This window comes from Nyctereutes procyonoides, unplaced genomic scaffold (genome assembly GCF_905146905.1).
Source record: "Nyctereutes procyonoides isolate TBG_1078 unplaced genomic scaffold, NYPRO_anot_genome, whole genome shotgun sequence".
NCBI classification, from domain to species: Eukaryota; Metazoa; Chordata; class Mammalia; order Carnivora; family Canidae; genus Nyctereutes; species Nyctereutes procyonoides.
In genome coordinates, this window is record NW_026575036.1 from 25,226,899 (window position 1) to 25,254,874 (window position 27,976).

The following is a 27,976-nucleotide window of genomic DNA, read 5'->3' on the forward strand; positions in this document are numbered from 1 at the left end:
TCCCTAGCACAGCCTAAGGACTCGGCCACCCAGAGCTCTTCAATGGCAAAAGGCAGGAAGGAATCAAGGATGGGGCACCAAAGGGAAGGAAAGTGTGTGTGCGAGGGGGGGCACTGGTAGGGGTGCCTGGGGGGCACTGGGCAGGGCCACAGTGGGAGCAGATCACTAAGCCTTGGGGACCGGAAACCACTGGTACTCAGCTGCTACCCACTTTGGACTGAGTTGACCGCACCTCACCCCTCGCCACTGCGAGCTGACTCTCCTGAGGTCCTGGGCCATCCAGATCCATTCTTTCATCCTCTGCCCCTGCCAGCCCCCTCAGCTGCCTCCCACCATCCCTCACCCAACTCTGGGGTTCCTTTTGATGTGTTTCGAAGCCCTGGGCTTGGGGTACACAGATGCTAGGAAGCCCAGTCCAGGGCTCCTACAGAATTAGCTCTCACGGAGTATTTGAGACCCACTTCCAGGGTTCTCTTCTCCCAAATGGGGTGCCCCGGAGTGAAACATATAAGAGCTCCTAAACTGAGCCGAAAGCCCCTCTTCTAGAACGCCATTTCTTTTTTTTTTTCATTTATTAATGAGAGACGGAGAGAAAGTGCAGAGACACAGGCAGAGGGAGAAGCAGGCTCCATGCAGGGAGCCTGACGTGGGACTCGATCCTGGGGCTCCAGGATCAGGCCCTCCCGAAGGCAGGCGCTAAACCGCTGAGCCAGCTGGGCCGCCCTAGAATGCCATTTCTTAAGTAACTCTTCCAACATCCACAGCACCTGCTTTCTTTCTCCACAATTTCAACTCCCTATCTGCTGTACAAAGCCCACCTCCTCCAGGCAGCTTTCTTGCCTGAATGTGGCAGCTAGGCTCCCCCCACCCTGACTACCCTCCAGCACTCAGTTCAACACTGGCTCTTGGTAACATGTGACTTTATAAAGCACCCTTGACTTTTTCATTCTGCGTTTCCTGTCTTCTCATGGGGACTGGAGGCTCTTAGTGGCCAATATAACCGGGCTCTTCCTTTTGTCTCAGCCTGGAAGGCCCGCCCCAGGACTGGCTTACGATGTCCAGTAACTGGATGAGGACAGTTTGCCAAGGCAACCAATCACCCCCGGCCTGGTGCCATTGGGTAAAGGGGCAGGGAAGGGTGGCCTCGCTGGGAGACCTCCTCTGGGCACCCAGAGCCTTACCTGAAGGCGGCCAGGTACTCAGGATCCCCCATCGGGGGGTCCAAACCTCCTGCCCAGGCCACGTTGACATTGAAGCCCTCACCACTACCCGCTCCCACCTGGAAAAGAGGAAGCAAGGGAGATGAGGGCAGAGTCCCAGGAGAGGAATCCCGGGATGCCAGTGTGGCGAGACCAGCCCATCTGGCCTCTTCACTTCCAGATGGAGAAACGAAGGGTCAGAGAGGCTAACCAACCTGCCCAGGACCCCACAGCTAGTTGTGGCAGAGGCAGGGCCATGAGGGAGAGTCAACGGGGCTGGAAGGGAGCGTGTCGTTACCTCATCCACGGCCCCGCTGCCGGGGAAGAAGTTGCCATCATCATGGCGATGCAGGGAGATGTAGAGCACACTGGGGTCTTGGTAGAAGGTCTGCTGGGTGCCGTTGCCGTGGTGAACGTCCTGTGCGGGGAGAGGGACAAAGGGTCAGGGAAGTCCTGAAAGCACACGGACGGAGACAGGTGCAGGCTGGAAGGGTTCTGAGGGGCCCTCTTCTGAGGGTCAGGTCCCTAGACCAGGAGTAAGGACCACTGTTAAGGGCTCCCAAGTCTGGGCCTCAGCCTCTCCAAGTGTGCACATGTGTGTGCACAACCCTGGACATGGGCAGAGATCCCCTGAGACCCTTGAAGGGGGAAGGAGGCCTGCCAAGGGCCGGCCAGCCAGCGGGAGCAAGAAATGTATGGCACAAGAGAGAAGAGTCCAGGACGACGCGTGCCAGGGACCTCCGCCACTGTGTCTTGTCCAAGGTCATAGAGTGGTGCAGGTGACCAGAAAGCCAGCTTGCTTACAGAGGGGCGGGTCCATGAGGCCCAGGGCCTGCCCCTAGGGGAGCTGTGGCCCGACACTTGGTAATAAGTCACAGGATGGTGCGTGGGCACAAGTGTGGAGAGTGGAACGCCCCATTCACAGATGTTGCTGCAGAGTGGTACGGCTTGGTTAGATCCACGGACTCCAGAGCTAAGTGGGTTCAAATCCCAGTCTCGGGAGTTACGAGATGTGTGGCTATGTGCGAGTTACTTAACCTCTCTGAGCTCACATTCCTCATCGGAAACCAGGCTACAGTTAGAATCAAACACATCGCAGGTCAAACGGCTGTGTCTGGACGTGATTGGGGACACGCTGAGGTTACCGGCTACTACTGGGATTGGAGGGGACATGTGGCAATTACAATATCCACAGGAAGAAGCCAGTGGAGGCCGAAGAGCATTCGAAAGGCTCTCCCGCTGTGGGAGTTTGTGATGGTGGAGGGCCTCCCGGCAGCCCCCCATGTGGGGCTTATCTTCGCCCTCATTTTACAGAGGGAAGTGGAGGCTCAGGAGGCTAACGTGGAACTAGAAACAGGAAGCCAGACCCTGTGATGCCAGGCTCAGGGCTCTTTCCACTGGGCTCTCGGATCCGAAGGGGCTAGGAACCAGGACCTACCCAGTCCATGATAAGGATCTTGCTGGCCTTGCCCTGTTGTTGAAGCTGCCGGCAGGCGATGGCCACGGAGTTGAAGAAGCAGAAGCCCCTGGGAGGAGGAGAGAGAGGCTCTGAGAGCCCATCCCCGCTACCCCACCTCATGTCTCCACCTCTCCAGCCTCCTAGCCCCAGAGAATGCCCCCCATCTCACCCCTGTCCAAGCCTCCCCCCAGCCTTACATGGCCGTGGAATGGTCTGCATGGTGTCCTGGGGGCCGAACCACAGCAAAACCATTCTGGAAACAGAAAGAATGCTTGTCAGCCAAACGGCCGGCACCTGGACCCACATCTCCATGAAGCTGCCCACAATCCCAGGCTCATCCCTTTTTTTTTTTTTTTAATTTTTTAATTTTTTTATTTATTTATGATAGTCAGAGAGAGAGAGAGAGAGAGAGAGAGAGAGAGAGAGAGAGAGAGGCAGAGACACAGGCAGAGGGAGAAGCAGGCTCCATGCACCGGGAGCCCGACGTGGGATTCGATCCCGGGTCTCCAGGATCGCGCCCTGGGCCAAAGGCAGGCGCCAAATCGCTGCGCCACCCAGGGATCCCCCAGGCTCATCCCTTGAGTAGAGGCCATAGGACACTAGCTGTCTGCAGCTCTGAACGTGGCCAGGCTGGATCTGAGGCGCCCCGGGGCTTGGCCCCCCAGGCCGCACATCCTCTGCTTTTAGGCTGGCCGTGAACACAAACCCCCCACCCGGGAGTGTCCTGGCTCTTATCACTTCATACCAACAGCTACTATTTGTTGGGTAAAAGCTACACGGCCGGCACCGGGCCCCGGCACTCTATAAACGCAGGACTTCATCCTGACATCTCTCTGAGCTAAATGTCATCTAGTCCTCACAACACCTCCAGAAGACAGACGTGACTGTCTCCAGTTCACAGCTGAGGAGAAATCTGAAGCTTGGGCAAGTGAAATAACTATGGGAAGCTGCTCACTTGTAAAAGGGTGAAGCCCGACCTTGAAGCTCAGCGCTGAGCTCTGGATTGCATGCCCCGCTCCCCATCCCCGAGGAGGAGCTAGGACGCTGAACAGGTGGGCACCCTGGGCTGTGAGCTCTTCAACTTCAACAGTGCGGGGTGCGGGCCTCAGCACAAGCCCCTGTAAGGCGCTCAGCCCAGAGCAAACACGCACAGGCACCAACCCTAGCTATAAAACTTTGGGATTGGGATCCCTGGGTGGCGCAGCGGTTTAGCGCCTGCCTTTGGCCCAGGGCGCGATCCTGGAGACCCAGGATCAAATCCCACATCGGGCTCCTGGTGCATGGAGCCTGCTTCTCCCTCGGCCTGTGTCTCTGCCCCTCTCTCTCTCTCTGTGTGTGTGACTATCATAAATAAAATAAAATAAAAATAAAATAAAAATAAAAACTTTGGGATTGCCATAAATAAAATCTTAAAAAAATAAATAAATAAAAGGACACCTGGGTGGTTGAGCATCTGCCCTTGGCTCAGGTCGTGATCCTAGGGTCCCGGGATCGAGTCCCGCAACGGGCCCCCTGCAGGGAGCCTGCTTCTCCCTCTACCTGTGTCTCTGCCTCTCTCTCTGTGTCTCTCATGAATAAATAAATAAAATCTTTTAAAAACAAAACCAGAAAGACCTCAGGATTGCCAAGGACCAATCTGCCAATGGACAAAGGTCCAGAGATGCTGTGCAGCCTCCCAGTGATCACACAGCAGGTCTGTGTTTAAGTGATCCTGAATAATTAGGACCCTGGCTCTCTTAGAGACCAGTAGCTTGACTCCCTACCCAACAGCACCAGGACGAGCATAAAGGTTCGAGTCTCAGCTTGGTCCCCAGAGCTCTCAATTTCCCTTCCAAAACCCTGTGGGGATATCCGGGCAGGAGGAGCGAGAGGCCTAGGGCTCTGGGTCTGGCCTTCCCCTCTGCCCCGCGTCCTGCTACGTCCTCTGTGGCTTACCCACTTTCCACTCCAACCTCCTACCTTTAGCTCACGGGAAGCTACTTTGAAGGCGAGGTCGGTGACGCTGCCGGCGGCCCAGCGGGCTGCGTTGGAGGAATGCAGCTCATTCCAAATGGTATCGGTATCCACCTGTGGGGGCCAGAGTCAAGGCCTGCATCATCCGAGGCCCGCCCCACAGGAGCCAGGGCCCACTTGGGCGGTGCCCACCCCATGGCCAGGACCCCAGGGGCAGGGAGCTGGGCAGACAGTGCTGCCTCCCCAGTGCCCCACCACCCAAAGGCAAGGCCTCCTGTGTCCCCCAATCCCAGCATGACTTCTCCTTCCCAGCTTCAGTCCATATCACCAGCCCGTATGTGGCCAGCACTCTGCCGGCAGCATCGCGCCTGCCTCCCCGGTCAGAGGAGGGGGCATGGCGTTACCTGGGCGGGACTTGGGGTTTGGACCGGGAGGGGGTTTTAAGCCCCAGCTGACTCTGCTCAGGCCCTGCGGGACGGTCGGAGCTCGAGGGGCCGTCTGCACCACTGTCTTCCACTCAGGGCCCCTAGCCCAGGCTGGGAGGCCCCCCAAACCCAGTCCCTGGGCCTCAAGGCTAGGGAGGGGCCGGGGGGCATGATGGGGAGATGGGGAGGGCGAGGCGGACCAAGAGAGGCGAGGAAGGCAGAGAGAGTCGCAAGAGGCTGGAGAAAGAGAGAGAGAGAGAGAGACAGAGGGAGAGGAGGGAGGAGAAAACAGAAGCAACAACAGTTGGAAAAATCAGAAAGTGGCAAGAAATGGGAAGTTGTGAACAGGGCACTGACTGGCTCCCAAACAGCCCCCCAGCTACGGCTCCCACTTCCCTCCAAAACTAGGCCTCCGTCCCCTGCCCCCACACTCCTGGCAGGGGCACCACCAGAGGAGGCAGGGAGCCCCCTAAGCAGACTGAACGGGGACGAGGGGACGCCGGGCTGGGGGAGAGAACGGCCTGGGTCACCGAGGACACTGGAGGCACCCCCACAGCCCCGGAGGCCAGGCCGGCGTGTGAGGAAGGGCGGATCCCGACCACCACCAGGGTCTTACGAAGGGAGACGATCCCCTGCTCCTTGAGCCTCACTCAGCATTTACCAAACACCTTCTAGGTGCAAGCCAAAGGGCCCCCCACTCAGGAGACACTGATGGGTGGAGGACACACCTGCCCATAGGGAGCTTCTAGCCGGCAGAGGAGCATTAGGGGAGAGCCCCTGGCCCAGTGGGTCTGGCAGGACCACAAGAACAAGCAGGCAGGGGCCGGGCCTGGGAGAACAGAAGGGGGGAAGCTCCGAGAACCCATGGCAATGGCCGCTCAAGACCCCCCGGGCACACTTACCCCTACCCCACCACACGGCAGCATCACAAACATCCGCTGTGCCAGGAGCCCTGTGGGGAGAGGCCCAGTGTGTGTGAGCTGAAGCCCCTCGGCCCCGGCCTGCCTGGGAGCAGAGAGCCCTGAAGAGGGCTGGAGGCGGGTGCACAGGGTGGGGGCCAGCAGGGGGACCAGGGCGGTGTGGGGACACCCAGGATGCTGGAGGGACAGGCTGCGCGGAGCCGGGACAAGAGAACACAGGGCACGGGTGGACTGGGTGGGTCAGGGGACAAGTGCAGGTTCCAGGCGCTCCTGGGCCCCTACCTGCCAGCTTCCCGTTGTCCAGTTTGAGGCGACTGAGCGGGTTGGTGCCGTAGAGGAGCACGTGCCGCTCCGAGTGCACTGACTGCAGCTCCTCCAGGGAGGCCTTCCGGCCCCGGAGACACTGAGGGAGGGTGCGCAGAGCTCCTGAGCCCCTGCTCGCCGCCTCCCTGCCGTGACCACCACCCGCCAGGCCCCTGCTCACACTGGCTCCGGGGCCTCCCACCCCCTTCCTTCCATTACACGCCTGCCTCGTCCAGTTGTGCAGCCCCCACCCTGCATCCTCACCTCGCACTGGCTCCGGAGGCCCCGCTCCTGCAGCCGGGACCAGATGCTCTGGATGCGGCCCGCGTGCTCCGGGTGCCTGCTGTTGTCCCCGCAGGAACACTGGTGCTTCAGCATCACCGAGTCGTAGACCAACCCTGCCGAGAGCCTGGCTCAGGGCCCAGGCCCGGGGAAGCCCCCGCACCTCCCCTCCATTGCATGGCTGCACACACTCACACCCACGTACAGGCTGACCTGAACCCCCCACCCCACCCCCACCCCACCCCCACACACACAGTGCCGCATACCCCATCCTGCCCCTCGGCCCTTCATACCACACACCCCAGCCTCTTGCCCGGGCAGCCTCAGCTCCCCCCCACCCCACACGCCCCAGCCAACACTGCTGCCATACAGCCACTGCCTTCCTGCCACACTGGCCCTCCTCCCATGACTCGGGATGGCTACCAAGACCTCAAGAGCTCACAGCCTAACGGGGTCTCACCCTGGATGTCATGACCCAGACAGGCTGCCAACGGGGAGTGAGAAGAGAAAGAATTCCTCAGAAACCCCCAAACCAAGAGCTGGGAAGCCCACAGTGACCTGGGGCCATGTGACAAGACAGATGCAGTTTTGGGGAAGTGACTGTTTCAGCCCGACCAGCGGGACGCCTAGAGGGCCCTGCGCAGGCGGGTGGGTCTCTGTCAGCAGCCTGGGGACATCAGGATCTTCAAAATGCTCACATCACTTGACCCAGGGATGCCACTCCTTAAGAGCAGCCCTCGGGAAACAATGCCAGGGCCGAGTGAAGATTTAGGAACAAGTGAATTCACACCAGGAAGAAAAAAAATCAGAAACCACCTAGCTGTTCAACCCCTGTAATAAATCTTCAAAAAAATAAATAAATAAAATACTGTGATGAAACACTATGAAAATCTTGCTTTTAAAGGTTAATTGTGGCTCAGCAGTTGAGTGTCTGCCTTTGGCTCCGGTTGTGATCCCGGATTCCCAGGATCGAGTCCCACATCGGGCTTCCTGCATGGAGCCTGCTTCTCCCTCTGCCTATGTCTCTGCCTCTCTCTCTGTGTCTCTCATGAATAAATTAAATCTTTAAAAAAATAAAAAAATAAATAAAGGTTAATTGCATCATGATGCACCTGTAACATCTCACAGAACAAAGTGGGGCACAACACACAAGCGTGCGTACGGTATCTGTGTATAGCGGGGACGAAGGTGGCGCTGAACTACAGCAGCTTCAGGAGAGGCTGCCCGGGGTGGTGGGATGCTGGCTGGTGATTTTTATTTTATTCTTAGGTACTTCTGTATTTTTCAATGTTTCGAAAATGCTCTGGAGCTCTTTTTTTGCAAACAGAGCAGCCGTAATAAGTATTTTTAAAGGTCTGAACTAGTTGTCAGGGGACGCGGGTTCTTAACCTGGCTCCACCGGCAGCTTGCTCTTTGACCGTGAGCCTGTCACCTTGGTTTCCCGAACCCAGGTCTCCTCGTCTGCAAAACGAGGACGACCACCCACTCGGCCTGCGCCGTGGATGCCACGCAGATCTAACAGGGCCAAGAGAGCGCTCCATAGCCTCTGAGAACGTCCTGAGGGGCGTCATGACACGACACGGACTTGTGCCCGGGCCCCCGTGTGCTCCCAGCCCCTTGTCCTGCCTCACTCTGATCTAGGCCTTACCTGTGGTGAACGGCAGGGTCCTGGCAGGTGTTTCTGAGCTGGGCAGGACACGGGCCTGACTGGCGGGCTCTGGAGTCGGCATGGAGGCAGGCGCAGCTGGGGACGACTGAGCCCTGGACAAGGGCCGGTGACTGCCCTGGGCCAGGGGAAGCAGCACAGAGTCCCCAGTTCCTCCCCGGGGGAGCCGTCCAGCCAGTCGCTGCTGCTCCCACAGGAACACCTGAGGAACGCAAGGGGCCTCAGTCTCCAGAGTTCCGGATTCTGCTCCATGTGCTTCTGCCCAAGACCTTGGAAACCTCCAGGCAGGTCCCTTCCGGGAGAGATTCCAGGATGCTTCTAGCCCTGCCTCCTGGCTGGGCTCTGGCTTTTGATCTCGGAACCCTCGGCACCGCCCCACTGCCACCCTCGAAGGTCTGTGGCCCAGAATGACCACCCTGCGCCACCAGTTCTTTGGACCCTTGGGACTCCAAAGCCAGAACCCAGGTAAAGGGCCTCGGGCCAACTGCCCAGGGACACAGGGACCTGCGTGAGCCACTGCACACGTGTGGACTGTTGCCACGTGCCATGGGCTGAGTTGTGTCCCTGCCACTTCCTATTCAACAAAGTCCTGAGCCCTGCCCCAGTACCTCAGAATGTGACCTTATTTGGAAACAGGCGATTACAGAGGTAATCGAGTTAAAATGAGGTCATTAGGGTGCGCCTCCATCCGATACGACTTTTGTCCTTATAAAAAGGGAAAAGTTGGACACAGGCAGGCATAGGGGGAAGATGATGTGAGGACACAGGAAGAAAACAGCCATCTATAGCCGAGGAGAGAGGCCCGGAAGAGCTCTCAGAAAGAACTAACCCCAGTGTCCGCCTTCCAGCCTCCAGAAGCTGGAGAAAATTTCCTGCATTTTCGGCACCTGGTGTGTAGTACTTGTTACAGCAGCCCTAGCAAACTCATACCCCACGGCCTGACTCACACTGTGAGAGCACCCTGGCTGAAGCGTTGGTGCCTGGCTCTGCCCCATTTCCTGTCCCGGCCCCCTTCTTGGACACGGTACAACCAGTCACAGGGGAGAGGTACTAGGGCAGGGATGTGCACTGCTCTGTGAAAGGCCAGCCTCACCACTGGACAAGGGACGTGGCTCCCCACGCTGAGACTGGCAGGCTGCCAGAGGGTGTAAGCGTATGTATGCACCCGTGTGCATGGGTACGTGTGTGTCTGCACCTTGGTGTGGCTCTGGAAGGACAACCATGGGTCCCAGAGTTGTCTCCTGCACCGATAACCTAGCTCCGCCCCTTATCTATGCCAGGTCCCAGAGTCTCCCGACTACACCTTCCCAGGGACGCGGGCACCGCCCTACCTGCTGGTGCTGCTGGAGAGCAGCCGGGCCTCTGGTGTCGTGCTGCCCATGGCTTGACTCCCTGTGTTCCAGGCCGTCATCCCCCACTGGCACCACTCCCCCACCATCTGTCTCCAGGTCCTCAGCGGAGGGTATCTGCCGCAGTCGGGGCTTCTCACTTGGCTTGGCTGGCCTCTGGGGAGGGGAAATGCCCACTGAGAAGCCAGGCTGGAAGGCAGGGTGTGGCGGGCCCTGGTGGCCTGGGCTGGGTGGCCACTCATCTTGCTGGGACTTGAGCGGCCACGCAGCTCTTGGCCCTCAGGAGCCATATACTCTCTCTGGCCCTCCAGGTCCCAGCCCTTCCTAAGCCTCCCCTTCTTTCATTCCCTAGGGCCCCACTGAAGCAACCCCTCATCACCTCCCCTAGCCAGTTCCCCTCACCTTGATCAGCTGGACGTGCGGTTTGAGCCGGTCCAGGCGGGGCTGCAGGGGGCCCAGCGGTGGGGGGGCGGTGGCGCTTGGGGGCAGGGGCTCTGAGCGGGTCCGGCTTAGTGGCCGGTGGAGGCCCGACCCAGAGAGCCGCTCGGTGGTCAGTAGGGACTGGGCAAAGTGGAAGGGCAGGGGCCCAAGCCCGGGCACTGGAAAGAACGGGGTGGGGGTGGGGCATAAGGAGGGAACCAAAGGGAGGAATGGAAGGCAGCAGAGGCAGGGGGCAGTGGCGGTCGGTCGGGGTGGGGGAGAAGAGGGGCAGGGGCTCAGCAGGGAGACGCACAGGATGGGGGGCTGCACAAGGGGCCGGAGGCCCCTTCCCGAGCTGGGCCCTGAGCAGGATGCAGGGACCAGCCCCTCCCCTTGAGAAGCCCTGGAACTCACCCGTCAGCAGAGGGGTGTGAGAAACGGAGGGATCCAAGAGGAGAATGGGCTGCAGTCGAGAGGGCAAGGCGCCCCCAGCCTCGGGCTCCAAGCCATGGGGCAGGAAGAGGGGAGCATGGGGGCCCCCCAGGACCGGCCCCCGAGGGCCCAGAGTCGGATGGGTCCTGCGGTCAGCATCAGCCTGCAGAGAGGCAGGGAGGAGTCACGATGGGCATGGGGGGGGGGATGATCCCCCGCGCAGAGAGCAGTGGAGGTGCTGGGGGGAGAGGGGAGGAGGAGGGAGCGACAGAAGCTGGGGGCTCGCAGTGGGGGAGGGCGCCTCAGCCACTCACCCTGGCAGGGGCGGGCAGCCCCAGCGTGATTGCGGGCAGCAAGGACACTGTCGGCAAGGCGAACGGGGCCAGAGAGGTCTCCTGCAGCCGCAGCCGCTGGCCCAAGAGCGCCTGCCATGGGGAGCAGGGCAGGGGTCACTGGTCCCAGACCTCTACCCCTGGGCCTGCCTTCCCCAGAAGCCCCAGGAGGCTCAGGTCCGGGCTGCCCACACCCTGCGGCCCCAGCTCGGTGAGGGCTGCTCGCTGTGGAGAAGGCTGAGCCTCAGAACTGCCCCCGCAGAGCCCAGCCTGGCATGGCCTTACCTCGGAGCCCAGGACGGGGTTGGGGCCATGCTCGCTGTCATTAGGGGAACTGCAGCCTGACGCTGGCGTGCTGCTGCTGCTCGGGGAGGAGTCTGGGGGAGGGGATGCGCAGTCAGGGCCCAGGGCCCGGAGAACAGGGCCAGTCCCCCTTCCCCGGCGGGGGCCTCTGCTCCCTGCTTTCTTCCCAGGACGGCAGGAAGCAGGCAGGAAGCAGGCAGGCCGCCGCTAGCCTCCAGCGCCTTTGGGCACATTGTTAAGGTGCCCCTTCTTCTGGGCAGACGTCAGGGTAGCCAGCGGAGCGGGCCCTGGCTTGCAGCCCCAACTCAGCGCCCCCGCAAGCGTGTAGGACACATCCTCTGGAACCACGCACTGCAGCCCTGTGCGGGCGGGACCTGACCCAAGGGGACACCAGGGCCACCTCCGCCCACCCTGCGGCCCCTTACCACCCAGGGTCTCTGCGGGCCGCCGCCGGAGACTGGGCGGGGCGCTCTCCTTTCTGAGCAGCGGATTCTTCCTCCGTTCCAGGGACTTCTTGGGCTTGTAGCGCAGCTTCAGGTTGGGCTCAGAGACTGCGGGAGGACCAGCGTTACTTGGCCCCACACCACCCTCCTCCCTCCTGCTCACCTCCGAGTTAAGGCAAGAGAAGGCAGGGTCAGGGAGACAAGCACTGTGGGCCGACCTTCTGCTGCCCTCTCCGACCCGTCCACACTCCCCACCCATGTCCTGCCCCCCTAACCCCCACCCCCGGAACGCCTCCACCTGCCGGTCCCACTCACCTGTCTTTCGGAGAGGGAAGTGTTCCGGGGGGTCACTGGGGAGGCTGGGCACAGGAGGCAGAAAGCTGCTGAGCATAGAGCGAGCAGCTCCTTCCGTCTCCAAGGGCTCGAGAGTTCTGTGGAGTTAAGGCCAAGCCGGCTTCAGAGGGGCAGGGACGCCCAGAGGCCTGGCAGCCAAGGGCTCTGCAAGGGCCCTTTCTGAGCATGGGCCCCCAGGACCTGCTAGGGGAGGCAGCAGCTGACAGGGCCAGGCGTTGTGCGTGCGGCCGCAAGAATAGGGGCCATCTCCAGGTGGCAGCACCGGGCCACCCCCCATCCCGGCAGCCTGCAGTGCAGGCCTCTGATCCAGGCATGGGACCCAGGGTCCCAGGGTTGGGGTGAGGGCCAGTCACCCTGGGGCCTCTGTCTCCTGTGGGAGGAAACTACTCTAGGGATCAGGATATTTTTGTGCTCAGGGGAAGTCATAAAGAGAGAAGGGATAGGACACCTGGGTGGCCCAGGGGTCGAGTCTGCCTTTGGCTCAGGCTGTGATCCCAGGGTCCCGGGATCGGGTCCCGCATCAGGCTCCCTGCAAGGAGCCGGCTTCCCCCTCTGCCTGTGTCTCTGCCTCTCTTTCTCTGTGTGTTTCTCATGAATAAATAAAATCTTTTAAAAGAAAGAGAGAGGGCAGCCCAGGTGGCTCAGTGGTTTAGCGCCGCCTTCAGCCCAGAGCCCAGGGCCCGATCCTGGAGACCCGGGATCGAGTCCCACATCAGGCTCCCTGCATGGAGCCTGCTTCTCCCTCTGCCTGTGTCTCTGCTTCTCTCTCTCTCTCTCTCTCTCTCTCTCTCTCTCTCTCATGAATAAATAAATAAAATCTTAAAAAAAATAAAAAAATAAAAGAAAGAGAGAGAAGGGACTCATATAGGAAGAAGCAAGCAAGCGTAGTATGGCTGTGGCGGGGGTGGGCAGCTAGGATGGACTTCAGGTGGGGTGCAGAGAGAGTCACAGGAGAAAAGGAGGCAGGTGTCAGGTGGGAGGAGAGGGCCTGGGGCAGCATTACAGTTAGAGATGAGGGGTAAGGGTCTGGTGACGGGCAGCTGGGAGGCAGAGGGAGCAAGTATGAGGGCTCACTGGTTGACACTTTGGGAGGAGGGGGCATGGCAGGGACACAAGACAGCAGAGTGTTACCTGTAGGGAATGCTGGGGCTACTGGGATGGACTGTTCTCTCTAGGGCTGCCTGCTGTTTCTTAAGAATCACCTCCGCCAGCTTCTGCTTGACCACGCTGCTGGCTACGGCACCTATGGGGGGAGGCGGGCGGGAGGGGGGAGGAGAAAATCCTGAGTGGGCTGGGGGTGGGCGGACGGTGGCCTCCCTGGCACACTGTCTGCCCATTGCCCATCCACCCCTGAAGTTCCAGGCAAGAGCCAAGCCTGAGCGCCCCCCCGCCCCCACCTTCACAAGCAGAGCCCAGCGAGCACAGGGAGGCCCAGGCCGGCGTGGCTCCCACCCCCGCCCCCGCGCGCCCACGGCCAGGCCAGGGACACCAGGCCCGGGAGGCCTCCATCCTTACTTCGCTTGCTCTTGTCTTTATTGAGAAGCTGCCGCAGCTCTTGTTCCTGCCGCCCCACCTGCAACTGGGGCCCCGGCGTGTCCATGGGGAGCTGTGGGCAGGGCCGGCCGCCCGGGGAAGGGGCAAGGAGTTGGAGACTGAGCTGAGGGTCACGGGAGGCTGGAGGGAGGGCGGGGGGCTGGGGGCTGAGCTCGAGGCCGCCTCGTGTGCGGGGAGCTCCGACTTTACCCTCATGGGCTCCGCTGGGCGCTGCTGCAGGCCTGCGAAGAACAGGTGGTGGTGCAGGCGCTGGGGATGCTGCAGGGCCAACAGCGCGGGCTCGGGCGGGGGCTCCACCGGGGGCCGCTGGCCCACCCGCAGGTCCATGGGCTGGGGCTGAGGGCCTGGCGTGTCTGCACGGGGCCTGGGGAGGCCTGCGGGCGCACAGAGAGGGCACGGTGAGGCCCGCTGGGCCGCCCGTACGCACGAGGTAGGGGAGTCTGGTTCCCTTTTACCGGGTGGAAGGAGGTCATGTAACCACGTGGTCATGTACCACGTTCGGAGGTAGTGCCCGAACGGCGCCTTCTGACTCCGAGCAATGCTTTTCCACTAAACGTGTTGCCTCTCCAGGGCGGGAGCTGGGAGGATACGGTGATGGGCTGCAAGCCCTATGGGGGAACATTCTAGGCCCCGCCATCTCCTTCCCTTCTCCGCTGGAGTGAATATGGCCAGGCTGTCCCCTAATGAACCACGCTCAAAGACAGCTATCCCCCCAGCAAGCAGTCCCCTTTGTTCTGCCTCCAACCCCAGAGGGCCTCAGGGGCTCTCCCAGTGGCCACCCTCCCATACTCAATCCTAGGCCACAGGAAGAAGAGACAGTTCCTTGGGACACCTGGGTGGCTGAGCAGTTGGGAGTCTGCCTTGGGCTCAGGGTGTGATCCCGGGATCCTGGATCCAGCCCCGCATCGGGCTCCCCACACGGAGCCTGCTCCTCCCTCTGCTTCTGTCTCTGCCTGTGTGTCTGTGTCTCTCATGAATAAATAAATAAAAACTTTTAAAAAAGAGAGACAGTTCCTTAAACCTACAGCCAGCCCTGGCCCACCACCCTGAGCCTGCACAGCCCTGTTGGCAGCTCACTGCCCCTGTGCCCTGGGGGCCTGCTCCGGGTTCCCTCAAGCTCAGCCGCCTCTTCTCGAGTGTCCTGCACCCACACCCAGGAGTACCTTCCCAAGGCCGTGGGGGCAGGAGCTATTTATAACTAGCCACCAGACCGGGTTCTATGCCCACACAGCCAGCTGGGCAGGCTGGATGGAGCAGCTGGAGATGCTCGGAGGTAGAGTGTCTGCAGGGCCATTATCGTGGAGAAGGGGAAGCAGTGGGGGTGAGAGCAGGTGCCCCTAGGACAGAGCACCCAACTGGGGAAACCTTTCCAGAGAGGCCTCCTTCAGCTCATCCAACAACGCTAGGCACCCCCCGTCAGGGCAGCCACAGGGAGCCTCTGCACCCAAGGCTCAGGACGGCCAGAAGGCACCGTGATGGAGCACCAGCCGGGGAGCCAGAGAACAGTCTCCAGGCCCAATTCAACCGTTACTCCCCGTTACCTTAAATCCAAGCACGGGTGAAGGCACGTCTGCAAAGCCCTTTCACCCTGAAGCCCCCATAGGCCCTGGGAGGTGGTTATTGCTACTCCATTACCCCAAATGTGGAAACTGAGGCTCAGCGGAAGGGACCTCTCCAAAGCCGCCAGGCGAGAGGCACAGTGAGCATGGGTTCTGGTCCTGCCAAGGCCAGTGCTCTGCGTCCATTTTCCCATGGACTTTCAGGAAGTCACCACCCCTCATGGGGGTTTCTCACTGGACAAAGGAAGAGGGGTCTGCAGTGGGCTGCTGCTAAGGGGCATCCGTTCTAACATTCTCTGATCGTGAGATAGAGACAAGAGAGGAGCCACGCAGGGAGGTGCCCACACGACTCTCCAGATATCAAGAGGCCAGAGGGGACAGCTGTGCCCCCAGATGAGCCCTGCAGCAGGCGACACACGGCTTCCACGTCCCCACCTCTCGTTCATGCATCCACCCGGGGAACCCAGATTCTCATTCCACTTGAATCCAGACCTCTGATAACACACTCTCTTAACACACTCCTGCCAGGAAGGATCTTAGATCTCCCACCTAAGGGTCTTAAGTGTCCTGGCTTCCTGGGGTAACTCTCCTGACGATGTAAGAGGGACTTCAGAGACCCCAAAGCAGGCCACAGGACACGGTGCTAGCTGCTTTAGCCTGACACAGAGTGAGAGGCCCCATCCCTCCCTCTGAGCACGGGGCGCCACGGCCTCCAGAGCACAAGGCTGCCAAGAATTTGGGAGGAGCCCCGCCGGCACCCCAGAGCTCGGGATCATTTAGCATTTGGGGGTCTCCCCTCCCTGGTGCTAAGCCAGCTTCTCTTTGTCTCCTACATCTGAATACAGCCCTTCGTCTCCGCCACCACCTCCTATCCCGTCACAAGCCCATGTACCTTTTACCTGTGAGCTTTTACTCCATGACCCACTCCCCACCCCCACCCCCCACCGGCAGGACCGTCCTGGGCACTCGGATTCTACTTTTCCATATCCTACCCTTCCTACCAATCTTCCCTCTTCCCTGCACTCGGCCCACGGCCCCGCGTCCCTCCTGCCTCTGGATTCTAATCCTGCTGGCAGGTCGGTGCCCTGTAAGCCCAGCATGGGCAGGTACCGTCGCAGTTCAGCTCCAAGGGCAGGAACTTGGTTTGTACATTTCTCACTATCCCAGCACCTAGAACAGTACCTGGCACGTGACAAGAACCGAGTAAATACTGGTTGAATCAATGAATCAATCGCTGTAGCCGTCCCCCTCTAAAATGCCCAGGAAGGTGTCCTGGCACAGAGAGGAGGTTCATCAGTGTTTCTTTCTCCAATTTCTTTTCTTTTCTTTTTTCTTTTTTGGTTATTACACGTGTAGGAGGACTACATGACGACAACAGGTGTGACTTTAATATTTCTGTTGTGCCCTCACTTGGCACTGGTTACGTTCTGGGTTCTACTCCGGTTTCCCTTTTTACTGGTGTGTCCTATCTCCCCAACCTTCCTATAAGCTTTTGGACAACCAGGAGTGATGCAAAGAGGGTGCAGGCCTTCGCTTCTCCCTGCCATACCTAACCGTTAGGCACCAGGCAGCCAGCAGGCCCTCCGTGGACACCGGCAGGGGTTAAAGAGGGGCAGCCGTGAGCCACTCCAGCCCCAGCCCCACCGGCACATCCTGAACCAGGCCGCAGCCGAAGTCCCAGCACAGCCCATCAGCAGAGGAGGCGAGGGGCACTGAGAGAACGAAGGGGAGGGGTCCTTCCCCTCCCACCTGGGCAGCAGGGGGCATTTCCACCTGCGAGGGCTGCTGTGCCCACTTTGCAGGGCCCGGATGAGGACTGCAGCCAACAGACAAGAAGCAGGCGCCTCGCCCAGAGCCTGATGCGAGGCGGGGGTCTGAGTGTAAACTTCAGCTTCCTACTTGCCTTCCTGTTTCACTGCAGCCAGCAAGGACAAGAAGAGCATCCTGCCTTTCCTTTTCCTGTTGTGCTCCCCAGCAGTGGGACCAGCCAAGACCCAGAGGTGCCCCCTCTTACCCCACTGCTCACCACACCCCCTGCACGGAACCCCGACCTCCCAACCCTCGCACCCATCAGCTGGCTACCCTGCTTCTCTCGCCCCTCAGCTCCTTGCCCTTCTCATGTCCTCTGCAGCCTCATGTGGCACTCCCCACCATGGGCTCCCTCAGGCCCGCCTCTTACCTGTGCCAGGGGACCTGGGGCAGTGGGCACCCGGGCTCACCTGGGTCCCATCTGTAGAGAGAAGAGAGAGGGCATGAAGGGGCTGCAGGGAAGGGGTGGGGAAGGGGTGAGAGGGCCGGGCCAGATGGGCTTCCCGCCCCAGCAAGAGGCCCCACTCCAGCCTCAGCACCCCAAACCCACATCAGAAACTAACCAAAAAGCGAGGACTGCGCCCCATTCTTTTCCTCAAATTCCCATGCCCTATGAGAGCACCTGCCAGCCCTCTCTTCCTCATCCAGGTCACGCAGTGACTCAGGCATCTCGCCTTGCTGCAGCCCAGTCCACCCAACAGTGCCTTCAGCCCTCATAGGTGTGCTCAGATACCATCCTTCCAGGGCCCGGGGTTCCATACCCCAAAGGACAAGAGAACCGGCAGGGGAGGTGGCCGGAGGTGGGAGAGCGCTGCTGGTGAGGCTACCAGGAGGGAGATGGGGAGAAGCAGGCAGGCCCAGGGAAGGGTAGCCGGGGGCTGCTCAGAGGCTTCCCAGGTGGGAGCAGATAGGAGCAGGTGGGAATGGGGAGCCTTCCACAGTTGGGGAGGGACTGGATCATGGCCTGAAGGTCAAGCCAGAAGCGGTGGGAGCTGTGAAGTAGCAGGTCTGGAAGACAGCCAAGGAATCCCTTTCCTCCTGCTGCCCTGTCCCGTGTCCTGCAGCCTCTTTCTCCCATAGATAAGAACCTCTCGGGGCACCTGGGTGGCTCAATGGTTGAGCGTCCGCCTTTGGCTCAGGTCATGATCCCAGGGTCCTGGGATCAAGTCCCACATCAGGTTCCCCACAGGAAACCTCCTTCTCCCTCTGCCTGTGTCTCAGTCTCTCTCATGAATAAATAAATAAAATCTTTAAAAAAAAAAAAAGAAAGAAAGAAAGAAAGAACCTCTCAGGCTTTTTTTTTGAGGGGTGGGGGGATCATCTGAAATAGAAGTCTTTCCTTTTGGAAATGGTCACCTCTCCCAGGCTCATAGACCGAGACCAGAACCTGCCCCCCTCTTCCCATTCAGAACCCATGAAACCCCATGGCAGGTCGCAAGCCGGCCAGTGGGGGAGGCACGAGGTTGCCCAGCGGCCCACTGAGGCAGGGAAGGACAGAGACGAGGTCTGAGGTCCCCTGTCCAAGACGGACACCTTTCCCTTCTGCTGTCCCAGCTCAGGGCCGAGGGGACAGGAGTCCAGGAGGCTGGAAGGCCACCTGGAAGTGGCACTTGGTGGACACACAGAAGACCTCCTCCAGCCAGCGCTGGGGCAGAAGGGATACTGACTGTCTGAATAGCAAGTGGCAGGTGCTGCTCTTCTGGGTCTGTGTTTAGGGGCAGCCACAGTTCCTCTTCCAGAAGCTGAAGAAAGGAGAACTCCCTGCAGGCAGGCACCGCTGGGGGAAGGGGCAGCTCTAGGCACAGAGAGCCTCCCCCTGGCTGCCCTCAAACACCAGTGCCCAAGCTCCAGATGCTGACGTTTGGTGGGGAAGGACGGCTCCACCTATCCAAACTCTGCGCGCACCAGCCCCCTGGCTTCCTCCGGAAGCTCACCCCGACCTCCCTACTGCGCCCTCCCACAGCACCCACTGTATCCACCACCTCAACGCCCCACTAACGATGCTCTCCATGGTGTCACTCGCAAGCCGTGCCCGTCTGCACCTAACACCTTGCTGCACACATGCCAGGCTCTACTAGGAATGAGCGACTCAGGTGTCACGGACCCCCCCACACCCAGGCTCGGTCCCCTGACTAGGACATTGGAAGATTTCTCAAGGTTTGTGAGCCCCAAGGAACACTGGTTGGGGGAGGCAGCATCGTCTCCCTGGGGACGTGGGAACCCCCACTCTTGTGGGACCACCTCTTCCTTCGGCAGGACCTGGTCCCCCAGGAGAGGTGTCTGAACTATGCTCCCATGGGCTGTGTCGGGCCCAGAGTTGGCGCCTCCAGCCCCCCCATTGGGAGTTCTGTCCTATATGCCCTCGGTCCCTGCCTGAGGCTGGTCAGCAGCAACCACGCTGGGGAGCAGAGCCAAGCCCTGCTCCCCTGGTAACCGTGGATTCAGGACACCATGCACTCTCTGGATAGGAGAAAAACTAATGGCCCTGAACTCTGGAGTGTTTATTACTGAGCCCGAAGGGCTGTTTTATGATGATGATCTATGATAGAAACCGTGTTCAGAAAAGCTGGGAGCACGCACGCATGTGTGTGCGCGTGTTGCCAACAGGGGCTGCTTCCAAAAGCAATTCCTGGAAAAAGTTCTGCTTCTCCCCCAACTCCCTGGCTCTGTGCTGACGGCCTTTGAGTTCCAAAGAGCCCAAAGCAACAAAAATAAAACCTCCCGTGTCCCAGAGAAAGGAAACATATCTCAGGGACCCCAGCTAATGAGTGAACTAAGCCCACAGGGTGAACACCCTGCAGGTGCAGGTTTAGCAATGATTTATCTGGGAGACACTTTTTCTCATTGTCCCCTCTCAGGGTGCTGTTAACCACTACTCTGGGGCTAGAGAGACAAAATCAGGAGTGAATGGACTCATGGGACTAAACACTACCTAGGCCTAGACCCTTCTCTGCATGGCTCCCAGCCAAGGTGGAGAGCTCTCCTTTCTGGATTCCTTGGCTGCCCCCTATTTCTACCTTTGGAAGCCACTGTAGATGGACTGAAGAGGCTGTTTACTTGGCACCGAGGCACCTGGGCCTACCGAGTTATATTCCCAAACTGGCACACCTGACCTCGCACAGAACCAAAGAGCCCCAGGAATACTGCCCCAGTGGGTCCACCCCCGCTCTCAGAAACCCCCAGGGCAGCCAGAAGGGCCCCCTGAACACCTATGCAAGCTGGTCTCCCACTCCTACTTTGTGGGCCTGGGCCTCCCCTATCCCACAGATGTCACTTCACCCCAAGGCACACGCAAGGGGGCTGGAAAGGTGAGCCCAGCCCACTCACCTGCTCTCCCAGGTGTTTCAGGCCCTCTGTCACGAGGAGGGCTTCCCTAGGAGCACTGCCACCCAGAAGCCCCTTGCCGAGGCCTCTGATGCCTTTTTTGAGGCTGTCCCCACCTTTCTGATCTCCTGATTCACTGAAGCAGAGTAGCAGGAAGGCCTGGGCCCCGGCGGGCAAGGGGAAAGCAGGCAGCGGCAGGAGGCCAGGGCCCGGGTTCAGGGCTGGCTCCCTCCACACCCCCACATCATGGCTCTGGTTCTGTTTCCCTGACACAAGCAGGACAAAGCTTGACTCTGCATGGGGGCTGGCAGAGAAGATGAAAGCTGGGGGTGAAACGGCTTCAGGAAGATCCAAGAATAAATAAACATGGGAAAGAACATCACGGTTGCCAGGCCCTTCTGACACAGAGTGAGCGCCGAGCATGAAGGAGAGGCTCTTCTCGAAGGAAGGCATTCGGGTCACAGAATCTGAGAACATAAGGAGCTGATGAGGGGGCTTTAGAGCTTATTCAGGCCAACACTCTCACTTCAAGGAGGAGGCAAGAGCTAGGCCACAGTGGCCCAGCAGGTGAGCGGTACAGCCAGGCCAGAGCAGGGCTGGGAAACCCAAGAAGGCCACCCCAAGGGCAGGCACCCAGTACTTGCATGTGAGGTCCCTGCTCCAGGGCCCGAGGAGATGGACATAGGAATGAAATCGGTTCTCACTTTCAAGGAGTTTCACATACAGTCCACAATTTTTTAAAAATTAAAAAATTGGGATCCCTGGGTGGCGCAGTGGTTTGGCGCCTGCCTTTGGCCCAGGGCGCGATCCTGGAGACCCGGGATCGAATCCCACGTCGGGCTCCCGGTGCATGGAGCCTGCTTCTCCCTCTGCCTGTGTCTCTGCCTCTCTCTCTCTCACTGTGTGCCTATCATAAATAAATAAAAATTAAAAAAATATATTAAAAAAAATTAAAAAATTGGGGGATCCCTGGGTGGCTCAGCAGTTTAGTGCCTGCCTTTGGCCCAGGGCATGATGCTGGAGACCCGGGATCGAGTCCTGCATCAGGCTCCTGCATGGAGCCTGCTTCTCCCTCTGCCTCTCTCTCTCTCTCTCTCTCTCTCTCTCTCTCTGTGTCGATCATGAATAAATAAAATCTTTTTAAAAAAAAATTTAAAAATAGACTACTTGTAGATACTGCAAAAGGTTCAGAGTCTCAAAAAGTGTTAAAACAAAAACTTTCTCAATCATCCAACTCCCAGGAACCTCCCTAGAATCAGCCCTTTTTTCATAATGGTTTCTTATCTCCCCCTCACCTTCCAGAAATTCTCTTGCTCATTATTAATTCGATTGCTCATTATCTTGGCATTAAGCTGCTTATTGCTCAGATTTACCTAGAACCCAGGGGGCTGGCTGCAAGCTGGCTAGAAAATCCTGCCACACAAAGTAATGGAATCAAGGCTCCACGGCACAGAGGCTTTGAGGTCAGATGGATGTGGGTTCAAACTCTGAATCCCCCAGTGACCGGCAGGGAGAGCCAGGGACTCAAGTGTAACCCGGTCAAGCCTCGGCTGCCCGGCTGGCAAGAAGACTGTGCACTTGGAAGAGGTCATCTGAGATTAGCAACACTGTGTGTGAAGCGCCCAGCACACGGTAGGTAGGTGGTAGGGGGCCCCTCAGGAGTCATGATTAATACCACTTGTCCCAGAACTTGGCGGTGACCTCCCTTCTGGCAAAAGCATTTCAGCATCTGGTCCCCCCCACCCCACCCTCTCCTCTTCTGCCACAGTCCATCTTCTGCCCGAGGCATTCCCTGCCCCATCTCTTAGGCCTGGCCTCTCCCCTCCCTTTCTCTTCCATCTGAACTTTTGTAAACACTCCTGTGGGTCAGGTGTTCTGAGTGCCTGACATTTGCTAATTCATCTAACCCTTGGGACAGGAGGTAGTTAGGAGTTTTTTTCTTTAAATCCCTAATATAGAGATCAGTAGACTGAGGCCCAGTAGTACTAAGTAACCTGTCTGAAGTCACAAAAGGTGGCTCAGCTGGGGCTTGGGCCAGGCCCCGGGCTCCAGAATCCATATTCTCGACCACTGCCCCCCACTGTCCTTCCCAGGCACTTCACAGGCCAACAGGTGGGGAGCAAGCACAAGGCCCGGGGCACAGGGAAAGATGGAAAAGCCACCCGGCCCCACAGAGAGAGACCAGTACGGGCAGCTGACCCCAGGCCTGGCCTGCTGGAGGTTCGAGAGCAAAAGCTGCCTGTTTCATCTTGGGGTCCTCGTGCGGCCAACCCTGAAGAGTCACTTATGTGGAGCAACTGCTGACTTGGAAGATTCCAAGCAATGATTTCGGACTGCATGTGGGAACAAGGGGCCGGTGACAGGTCGGGGTCCTGGAAGAGCACCCACTTCACTTTCCCGGGCTCTTCACTGCCTGCTGCACCCACTCTCTAGAAGCTTCTCTGAGATTCTCACTGGCATCCCGGAGCTGGCCTAGCTGCTGTAGGCCGAGGGCCCAGCTACCCCTGGGGCACAGGCTTGGCTCACAGGTGGGTGGGCCACCAGCCCAGATGGAGGCCTGGGTCAGTCCCTTTGGGTGTAGCCCGGGCCTTGGAGCCCTGGAGCCTGAGGGGGGGTGGGGTGGGGGGCTGGATGGGAGGCCACCAGCCAGCACTGGGGTGGGGGTGGGGGAGCCTGGGCCCTGGAGCCCTGGAGGGGTAACTGGGCGGGGAGGCCACAGGTCAGTCCTGGGGGAGAGCCTGGGCCCTGGGGCCCTGGAGCCCTGGGGGGGGGGGCTGGATAGGAGGCTCTGGTCAGTCCCCTGGGGCGGGGGAGCCTGGGGCCCTGGAGCCCTGTGGGGGGGGGGGCGCCTGGAGGGGAGACCCTAGTCAGTCCCTCCAAGGGGAGCCCGGGCCCTGGAGCCCTGGAGCCTTGGGGTGGGGGGCTGGATGGGAGGCCACCAGCCAGCCATGGGGGAGGGGGCAGCCCGGGCCCTGGAGCCCAGGGGGGGCCTGGAGGGGAGGCCACTAGCCGGTCCTGGGGGGGAGCCCGGGCCCTGGAGCCCTGGGGGGGGCTTGGAGGGGAGGCCACCAGCCGGTCCTGGGGGGGAGCCCGGGCCCTGGAGCCCTGGGGGGGGCCTGGAGGGGAGGCCACTAGCCGGTCCTGGGGGGGAGCCCGGGCCCTGGAGCCCTGGGGGGGGCCTGGAGGGGAGGCCACTAGCCGGTCCTGGGGGGGAGCCCGGGCCCTGGAGCCCTGGGGGGGGCCTGGAGGGGAGGCCACTAGCCGGTCCTGGGGGGGAGCCCGGGCCCTGGAGCCCTGGGGGGGGCCTGGAGGGGAGGCCACTAGCCGGTCCTGGGGGGGAGCCCGGGCCCTGGAGCCCTGGGGGGGGGCCTGGAGAGGGAGGCCACCAGCCGGTCCTGGGGGGAGCCCGGGCCCTGGAGCCCTGGGGGGGCTGGAGAGGAGGCCACCGCCGGCCCCCCCCCAGCCCGCCCGGCCGCGCGTGCCCCTTTCCCCTGGCCTGGGGCCCTGGGCCCTGGGCCGCCTATTTTTAGCTCCTGACACCTGGGTATTTTGCAGCCGCAGGATGTCCGGTTTGGAGTCTCTTTCTGGGAATCCCACACGCGGCTGTTGTAAACAGCCCCACGCAGCGGCGGCCGGCGGGAGGCGGCTCCCTCCTGCGGGGCGAGATGAATCAAACAGGAAGCAGCCGTAACCATGGCAGCGGCGCCCGGGCTCCCGGGGGTGGGAAAGGAGCCCTTCCTGGCTCCGGGCCCCGGCCAGTCCCCCGCCGCCGGTCCCCCCCCGTCCCCCCCCCCGCCCGCGCCCACCCCGGGCCCCGCGGCGAGCACCGGGAAGCCCTGAGCTCGCGCCCCCGCCCCCCGCGGCGCGGCCCGACTCCCGGCCCGGAGCCCTCGGAGCCCCGGAGCCCGGTTCCCACTTACCCTCACTGCCCTGCGCCCCGGGCTCCAATCCCGGACATAGGAAGTTCGCCCTGATACCTAACCACCATCTCTCCGATCATAAGCAAGACGACCTGAGCAGCCAAGGTGGGGGCCCCATCTGCAAGGTGGGGAGGGGGGAGGCTCCTGGGCCTCGGCCTCGGCCCCTGCCCTCCCCCAGGCCCCGCTGCCCGCTTAGACCAGCTGCTCCCTCTGAGCCGCCAGCCCCAGACAGTCTTTCTCAAGGGCCAGCGCTTGCCCCAACAGGAAGCACGGTCCCCGCCCCGGGGCCTGTCTCAGGGCCGCTCCTTCTCCCCTCCAAGCTCTCCTGTTCCTTCCCTCAGCTTGGGGGGGGCCCTCCTCGGCCGGGCCACATCGCGTCCCCCTCTCCTGCTCGCCCACCAGCTCTGCCTCTGCCACCTGCCCGGGAGCCAGGAGTCGGGCCTTCCCTGGCTGCTCCCTCCGGTGCCACCCAGGAGGCCCCTCAGTCCGGGCCAGAGGCTGCGGGGGGGGGGGGGGCGGGGGGGGCAAATCATGAGATTAATAATGATCCTTATTATTATCTTATTCTAATTGCTAATGAATGAGATTAGCGGCGATCCACAGCCACGTCCTGAATACCCACTGCGCGCCGGTTACCAGGCTGGGTGACACCTGACCTGCACTGTGTCCCGGTTGGTCCTCACCAAAACCCCCGTCTGGAAGTGGAAGGTACCGTAAGTAGCCTCCTCTCACAAAGGGGAAACTGAGGTGCGGCATTCTTAAGGAACTTGCGGAGGCGGCACAGCTCTGTGGGTGGGCTTCTGGGGCTCCAGAACCTAAGCTCCTAATCCTGGGGCAGCGGGTGCACAAGTGCACCCACCTCCCCAGGTGGGGAGTGAGGCCAGCGGGGGGCCACGGGCCACAGAGGATCCGGGCGTCCGAAGGCCCGGGCGGGACTCCCGGGGCGGCGCGCTCCCACAGTGTGCTACTCTTGCACCCAGAAAACAGCGCCGGCAACAAAAATAAAAACCGAGATAGTCATCTCTGCCTGGGCCCTTCAGATGCCTTTTGTCTCCAGGAGGCACTCCCAGACCCGTCTTCACTTCCTTTTGCATCTTATGTTTTCCCTGTTTTGTTAAATGCACATGTTACCGTTTTATTGTTTCCTGTAAGCAAGCGGCCTCCAGCAGGACGGAACCGAACAAGCCAACCTCCCAGGGCTGCCATGGAGGATCAAACGCTGCGTGAAAGCACTCTGGAAGCTGTCAAGCACTGTAGAAAACGCAGGTTGCATAACCAGAGCAAGTCACCCGTGGAGCGGCTACTTGGGAGTGAATTCCCTCGGGAGAAGAAGCTTGCTCTCCCTCCCTCTCTCTCTCTCTCCACCTCCCACCTCCTTCCAGGCCTCAAACACACAGGCAGGCCTGGAGCAGGTGGAGAGATGGAGGCCCCCGCCAGTGCAGAACAGAGCACCCTCCTTTAGGACGGACTCCTGGGGACTGGGAACACAGCCAAAGGCCATCAGTGCCCTTGGACCTGGGGCAGGGGAAGGCAGAGGCCACCGCGGAGGCCGGGGCCTGCTCCTGGGCCTGGGGGTGTCGCAGATAGAGGAGTCCCTGAATAGCAATAAGCTATGAATGCTGGCACTCACAGGATGCCACATTAATATTAATGACAGTAAGTGCCCAGAGATCCCCATCCCAGTTGCGCCTGGGTATCGTATCCCCCTTGTTTGGCCTATTCCTTTTTGGAAGATGGCAGAGGTCTATCAGGGCGATTTCCCCGGCGACACGATTCCTTTCTGCAGCCAGGGTTCTGCGGCTGCCCTTGGGACTCGGTGGGCCAGAGTTTTTCCAGACCACAAAATCCAGCCAGGGCGCTTATATAGCCTTCAGGGAACTCAGTAAACAGATGCGTGGTCCTGGGTACTGATCTGGACAAACCAGCTGTGAAGGACAATTTCTGGCCAATTGGGAATTGGATGAGATGAAAATGTACAATCGTGGGAGGTGGAGATCACTGAAAAGGCAGCATGTGCAGTGTCATCGCATTTTTGTAGGAAATATGACATATAAGGGCAGGCCAGGGAACAGGGAGGTGTGAAGAGGTATTGTGGCAGTGGTCTCTGACCACTGGGGCTGGAATGTTTCTCAGCTTTTAAATTTTCGCTTGTCTGTGTTGTCCAGTCATCTACAATGCACAAGACCTACATCTATAATAATAATAATAATAATAATAATAATAATAATAAACAGAATATAGGGACGCCGGGGTGGCTCAGCGGTTGAGTGTCTGCCTTTGGCTCAGGGCGTTATCCCGGGGTCCAGGATCAAGTTCCACAACAGGCTTCCTGTGAGGAGCCCGCTTCTCCCTCTGCCTATGTCTCTGTCTCTCTGTGTGTGTCTCTCATGAATAAATAAATAAAATCTTAAAAGGAAAACTGTATATGTATACACACACACAGACAAAGATGTCACAACGGGTAGTGAAGTCAAGGCTCAACTTCTGGTTCCCATGGGAGCTAGGACAACAGGCTTTCCCAGACTCCATGCATCATATGCTCGGGCCCTCCCCGCGTTTGAGGTTCTGTATTATTTACAATCTAGTGTCCCCTGCCTCTCCTGAACCACACAGAGGGGCTAGCTCAGGGCCGGGCACCACGTCAGGTCTTACTTAATGAATGCCTGTAGGCTGAATAATGATCATTTCCTGAAAGAAATGCCTCCTGCCTCTTCCAGGGCCACAGTGCTGGGAATACTCACTGCTGACATCACTGAACTTCCCATCCCTCCTCTGCTTCATGCTCCTCTTAAGAGCTGCCAGGGAGGGGCGAAAATAAAGGTCACTCCAGCAGATGCTGGCAAGGTATTCGACATAGGTCCATCAGGGCGGTCCCATCCCAGACCCTCCCCAGTGCCAGCTGGCGCAGAGGCCCTTGGGTCCTCCTGCATCCTGCCTCGCTGGAGGAGCCGGGGGGGGGGGGGTGCAGTGAAAGAGAGAAGGGGTCCACCCTGTGACTTCTGGCTACGGACTCCCGCTATTCTAGGCCCTCATGGGTGGAGGAATCTGGAACAGTGATTTTGGCCTGGTTTTCTTCTGTGAACTGGGGCTGGGCCCAGTTTCTGTTCTTCGTGTCTTTAACATTCCCTATCCTTGACCTTCAAAAAATATGAACAATAACATCAATAATGATGAATACTCTGTGTGCACTGGCTTCATACCGGGCATGACTCTGACATTATGTACTTTAATCTTGACAGCAACTCCATGAGGTTGAAACTATTATTATCTTCACCGTACAGAGATGGAGAAACTGAGGCAAACACAGCCAGCCACGTGCCCAAGGTTACACTCAGCTGTCTGCAGGAGAACGAGGGACTAGCAGAAGCTAGAAGGGGCATCCCATTCCTCCCTCTGTGTCCTTACTGGAAGGCTCCGGTGCCAGGCCTCGCAAGGGGCACAGAAGGACCCAAGGGCAGTAATCCACATCTGTAGGGGGCCTCGGAGCCTACCATGCGTTTGCATACGCATCGCATCAGAGGAAACTCCCACTTGAAGACTCAGGGCCCTGTGCAGCTTGGCACAAGGGTCCCCGGCCATTGGGAACCAAGCCCACTGGGAACCAAGCCCACTGGGAACCAAGCCGCGTCTTTGGCCTCAGGAGGGGTTCATGTCTTCCCCTAGATCCTACAATCCGCCTGGCCCATCTCTGAAGATGGTTCTGCAGGCCGGGAAGGGAGACGCCGGTCCTCTAGAACCAGGGAGATGAGGCCTGCGCTCAGCCCCTCGCCCCGGTGGGGGTGGGGGTGCTGTGCCAGCACCTCCTCGGGCGTCTCCACCGTGACTCACTCCTGGGACCCAGGGGAAACACAGCCCTGCTGCTGCGGGCAAACACTGCCTGCCTCCCGCCCCGCCTCCAGCTCCCCGCCTCCACATTTGCTAACCGAAACCGGGCTGCTGCTATTTTTAACCCTCCAGCTCCCCCTGGCCT

At 59.8% G+C, this 27,976-nt stretch overlaps 1 protein-coding gene and 1 long non-coding RNA gene across 9 annotated transcripts in view; one reads left to right on the forward strand and one right to left on the reverse strand.

Annotated features, from left to right (window-relative positions):
- Positions 1 to 27,976, reverse strand: part of HDAC7 (histone deacetylase 7) — a 38,919-nt gene that overhangs the window by 4,342 nt on the left and 6,601 nt on the right. For 3 of the 8 annotated variants that reach the window (XM_055318498.1, XM_055318492.1, XM_055318497.1), the window contains exons 2-21: positions 17,133 to 17,183; positions 13,584 to 13,768; positions 13,356 to 13,446; positions 12,972 to 13,083; positions 11,802 to 11,917; positions 11,469 to 11,594; positions 11,026 to 11,117; positions 10,723 to 10,833; positions 10,391 to 10,571; positions 9,959 to 10,155; positions 9,539 to 9,712; positions 8,190 to 8,409; positions 6,524 to 6,657; positions 6,239 to 6,359; positions 5,939 to 5,988; positions 4,618 to 4,725; positions 2,856 to 2,911; positions 2,638 to 2,725; positions 1,498 to 1,617; positions 1,182 to 1,279 (exon numbers count right to left, since the gene is read on the reverse strand). In XM_055318498.1, coding sequence (XP_055174473.1) covers positions 1,182 to 1,279; positions 1,498 to 1,617; positions 2,638 to 2,725; positions 2,856 to 2,911; positions 4,618 to 4,725; positions 5,939 to 5,988; positions 6,239 to 6,359; positions 6,524 to 6,657; positions 8,190 to 8,409; positions 9,539 to 9,712; positions 9,959 to 10,155; positions 10,391 to 10,571; positions 10,723 to 10,833; positions 11,026 to 11,117; positions 11,469 to 11,594; positions 11,802 to 11,917; positions 12,972 to 13,083; positions 13,356 to 13,446; positions 13,584 to 13,721 — 2,333 coding nt within the window. In that variant the 5' untranslated portion in view covers positions 13,722 to 13,768; positions 17,133 to 17,183. Of the gene's footprint in view, positions 1 to 1,181; positions 1,280 to 1,497; positions 1,618 to 2,637; positions 2,726 to 2,855; positions 2,912 to 4,617; positions 4,726 to 5,938; positions 5,989 to 6,238; positions 6,360 to 6,523; positions 6,658 to 8,189; positions 8,410 to 9,538; positions 9,713 to 9,958; positions 10,156 to 10,390; positions 10,572 to 10,722; positions 10,834 to 11,025; positions 11,118 to 11,468; positions 11,595 to 11,801; positions 11,918 to 12,971; positions 13,084 to 13,355; positions 13,447 to 13,583; positions 15,866 to 17,132; positions 17,184 to 22,285; positions 22,567 to 24,006; positions 24,103 to 27,976 lie in introns of those variants that run through there. The other 5 variants (XM_055318495.1, XM_055318491.1, XM_055318493.1 and 2 more) reach the window with 5 other exon arrangements.
- LOC129505467 (uncharacterized) lies at positions 23,973 to 27,880 on the forward strand. Its single transcript, XR_008663543.1, has 3 exons — positions 23,973 to 24,111; positions 24,597 to 24,714; positions 25,159 to 27,880. It is a non-coding gene; the product is annotated as an uncharacterized LOC129505467 (long non-coding RNA).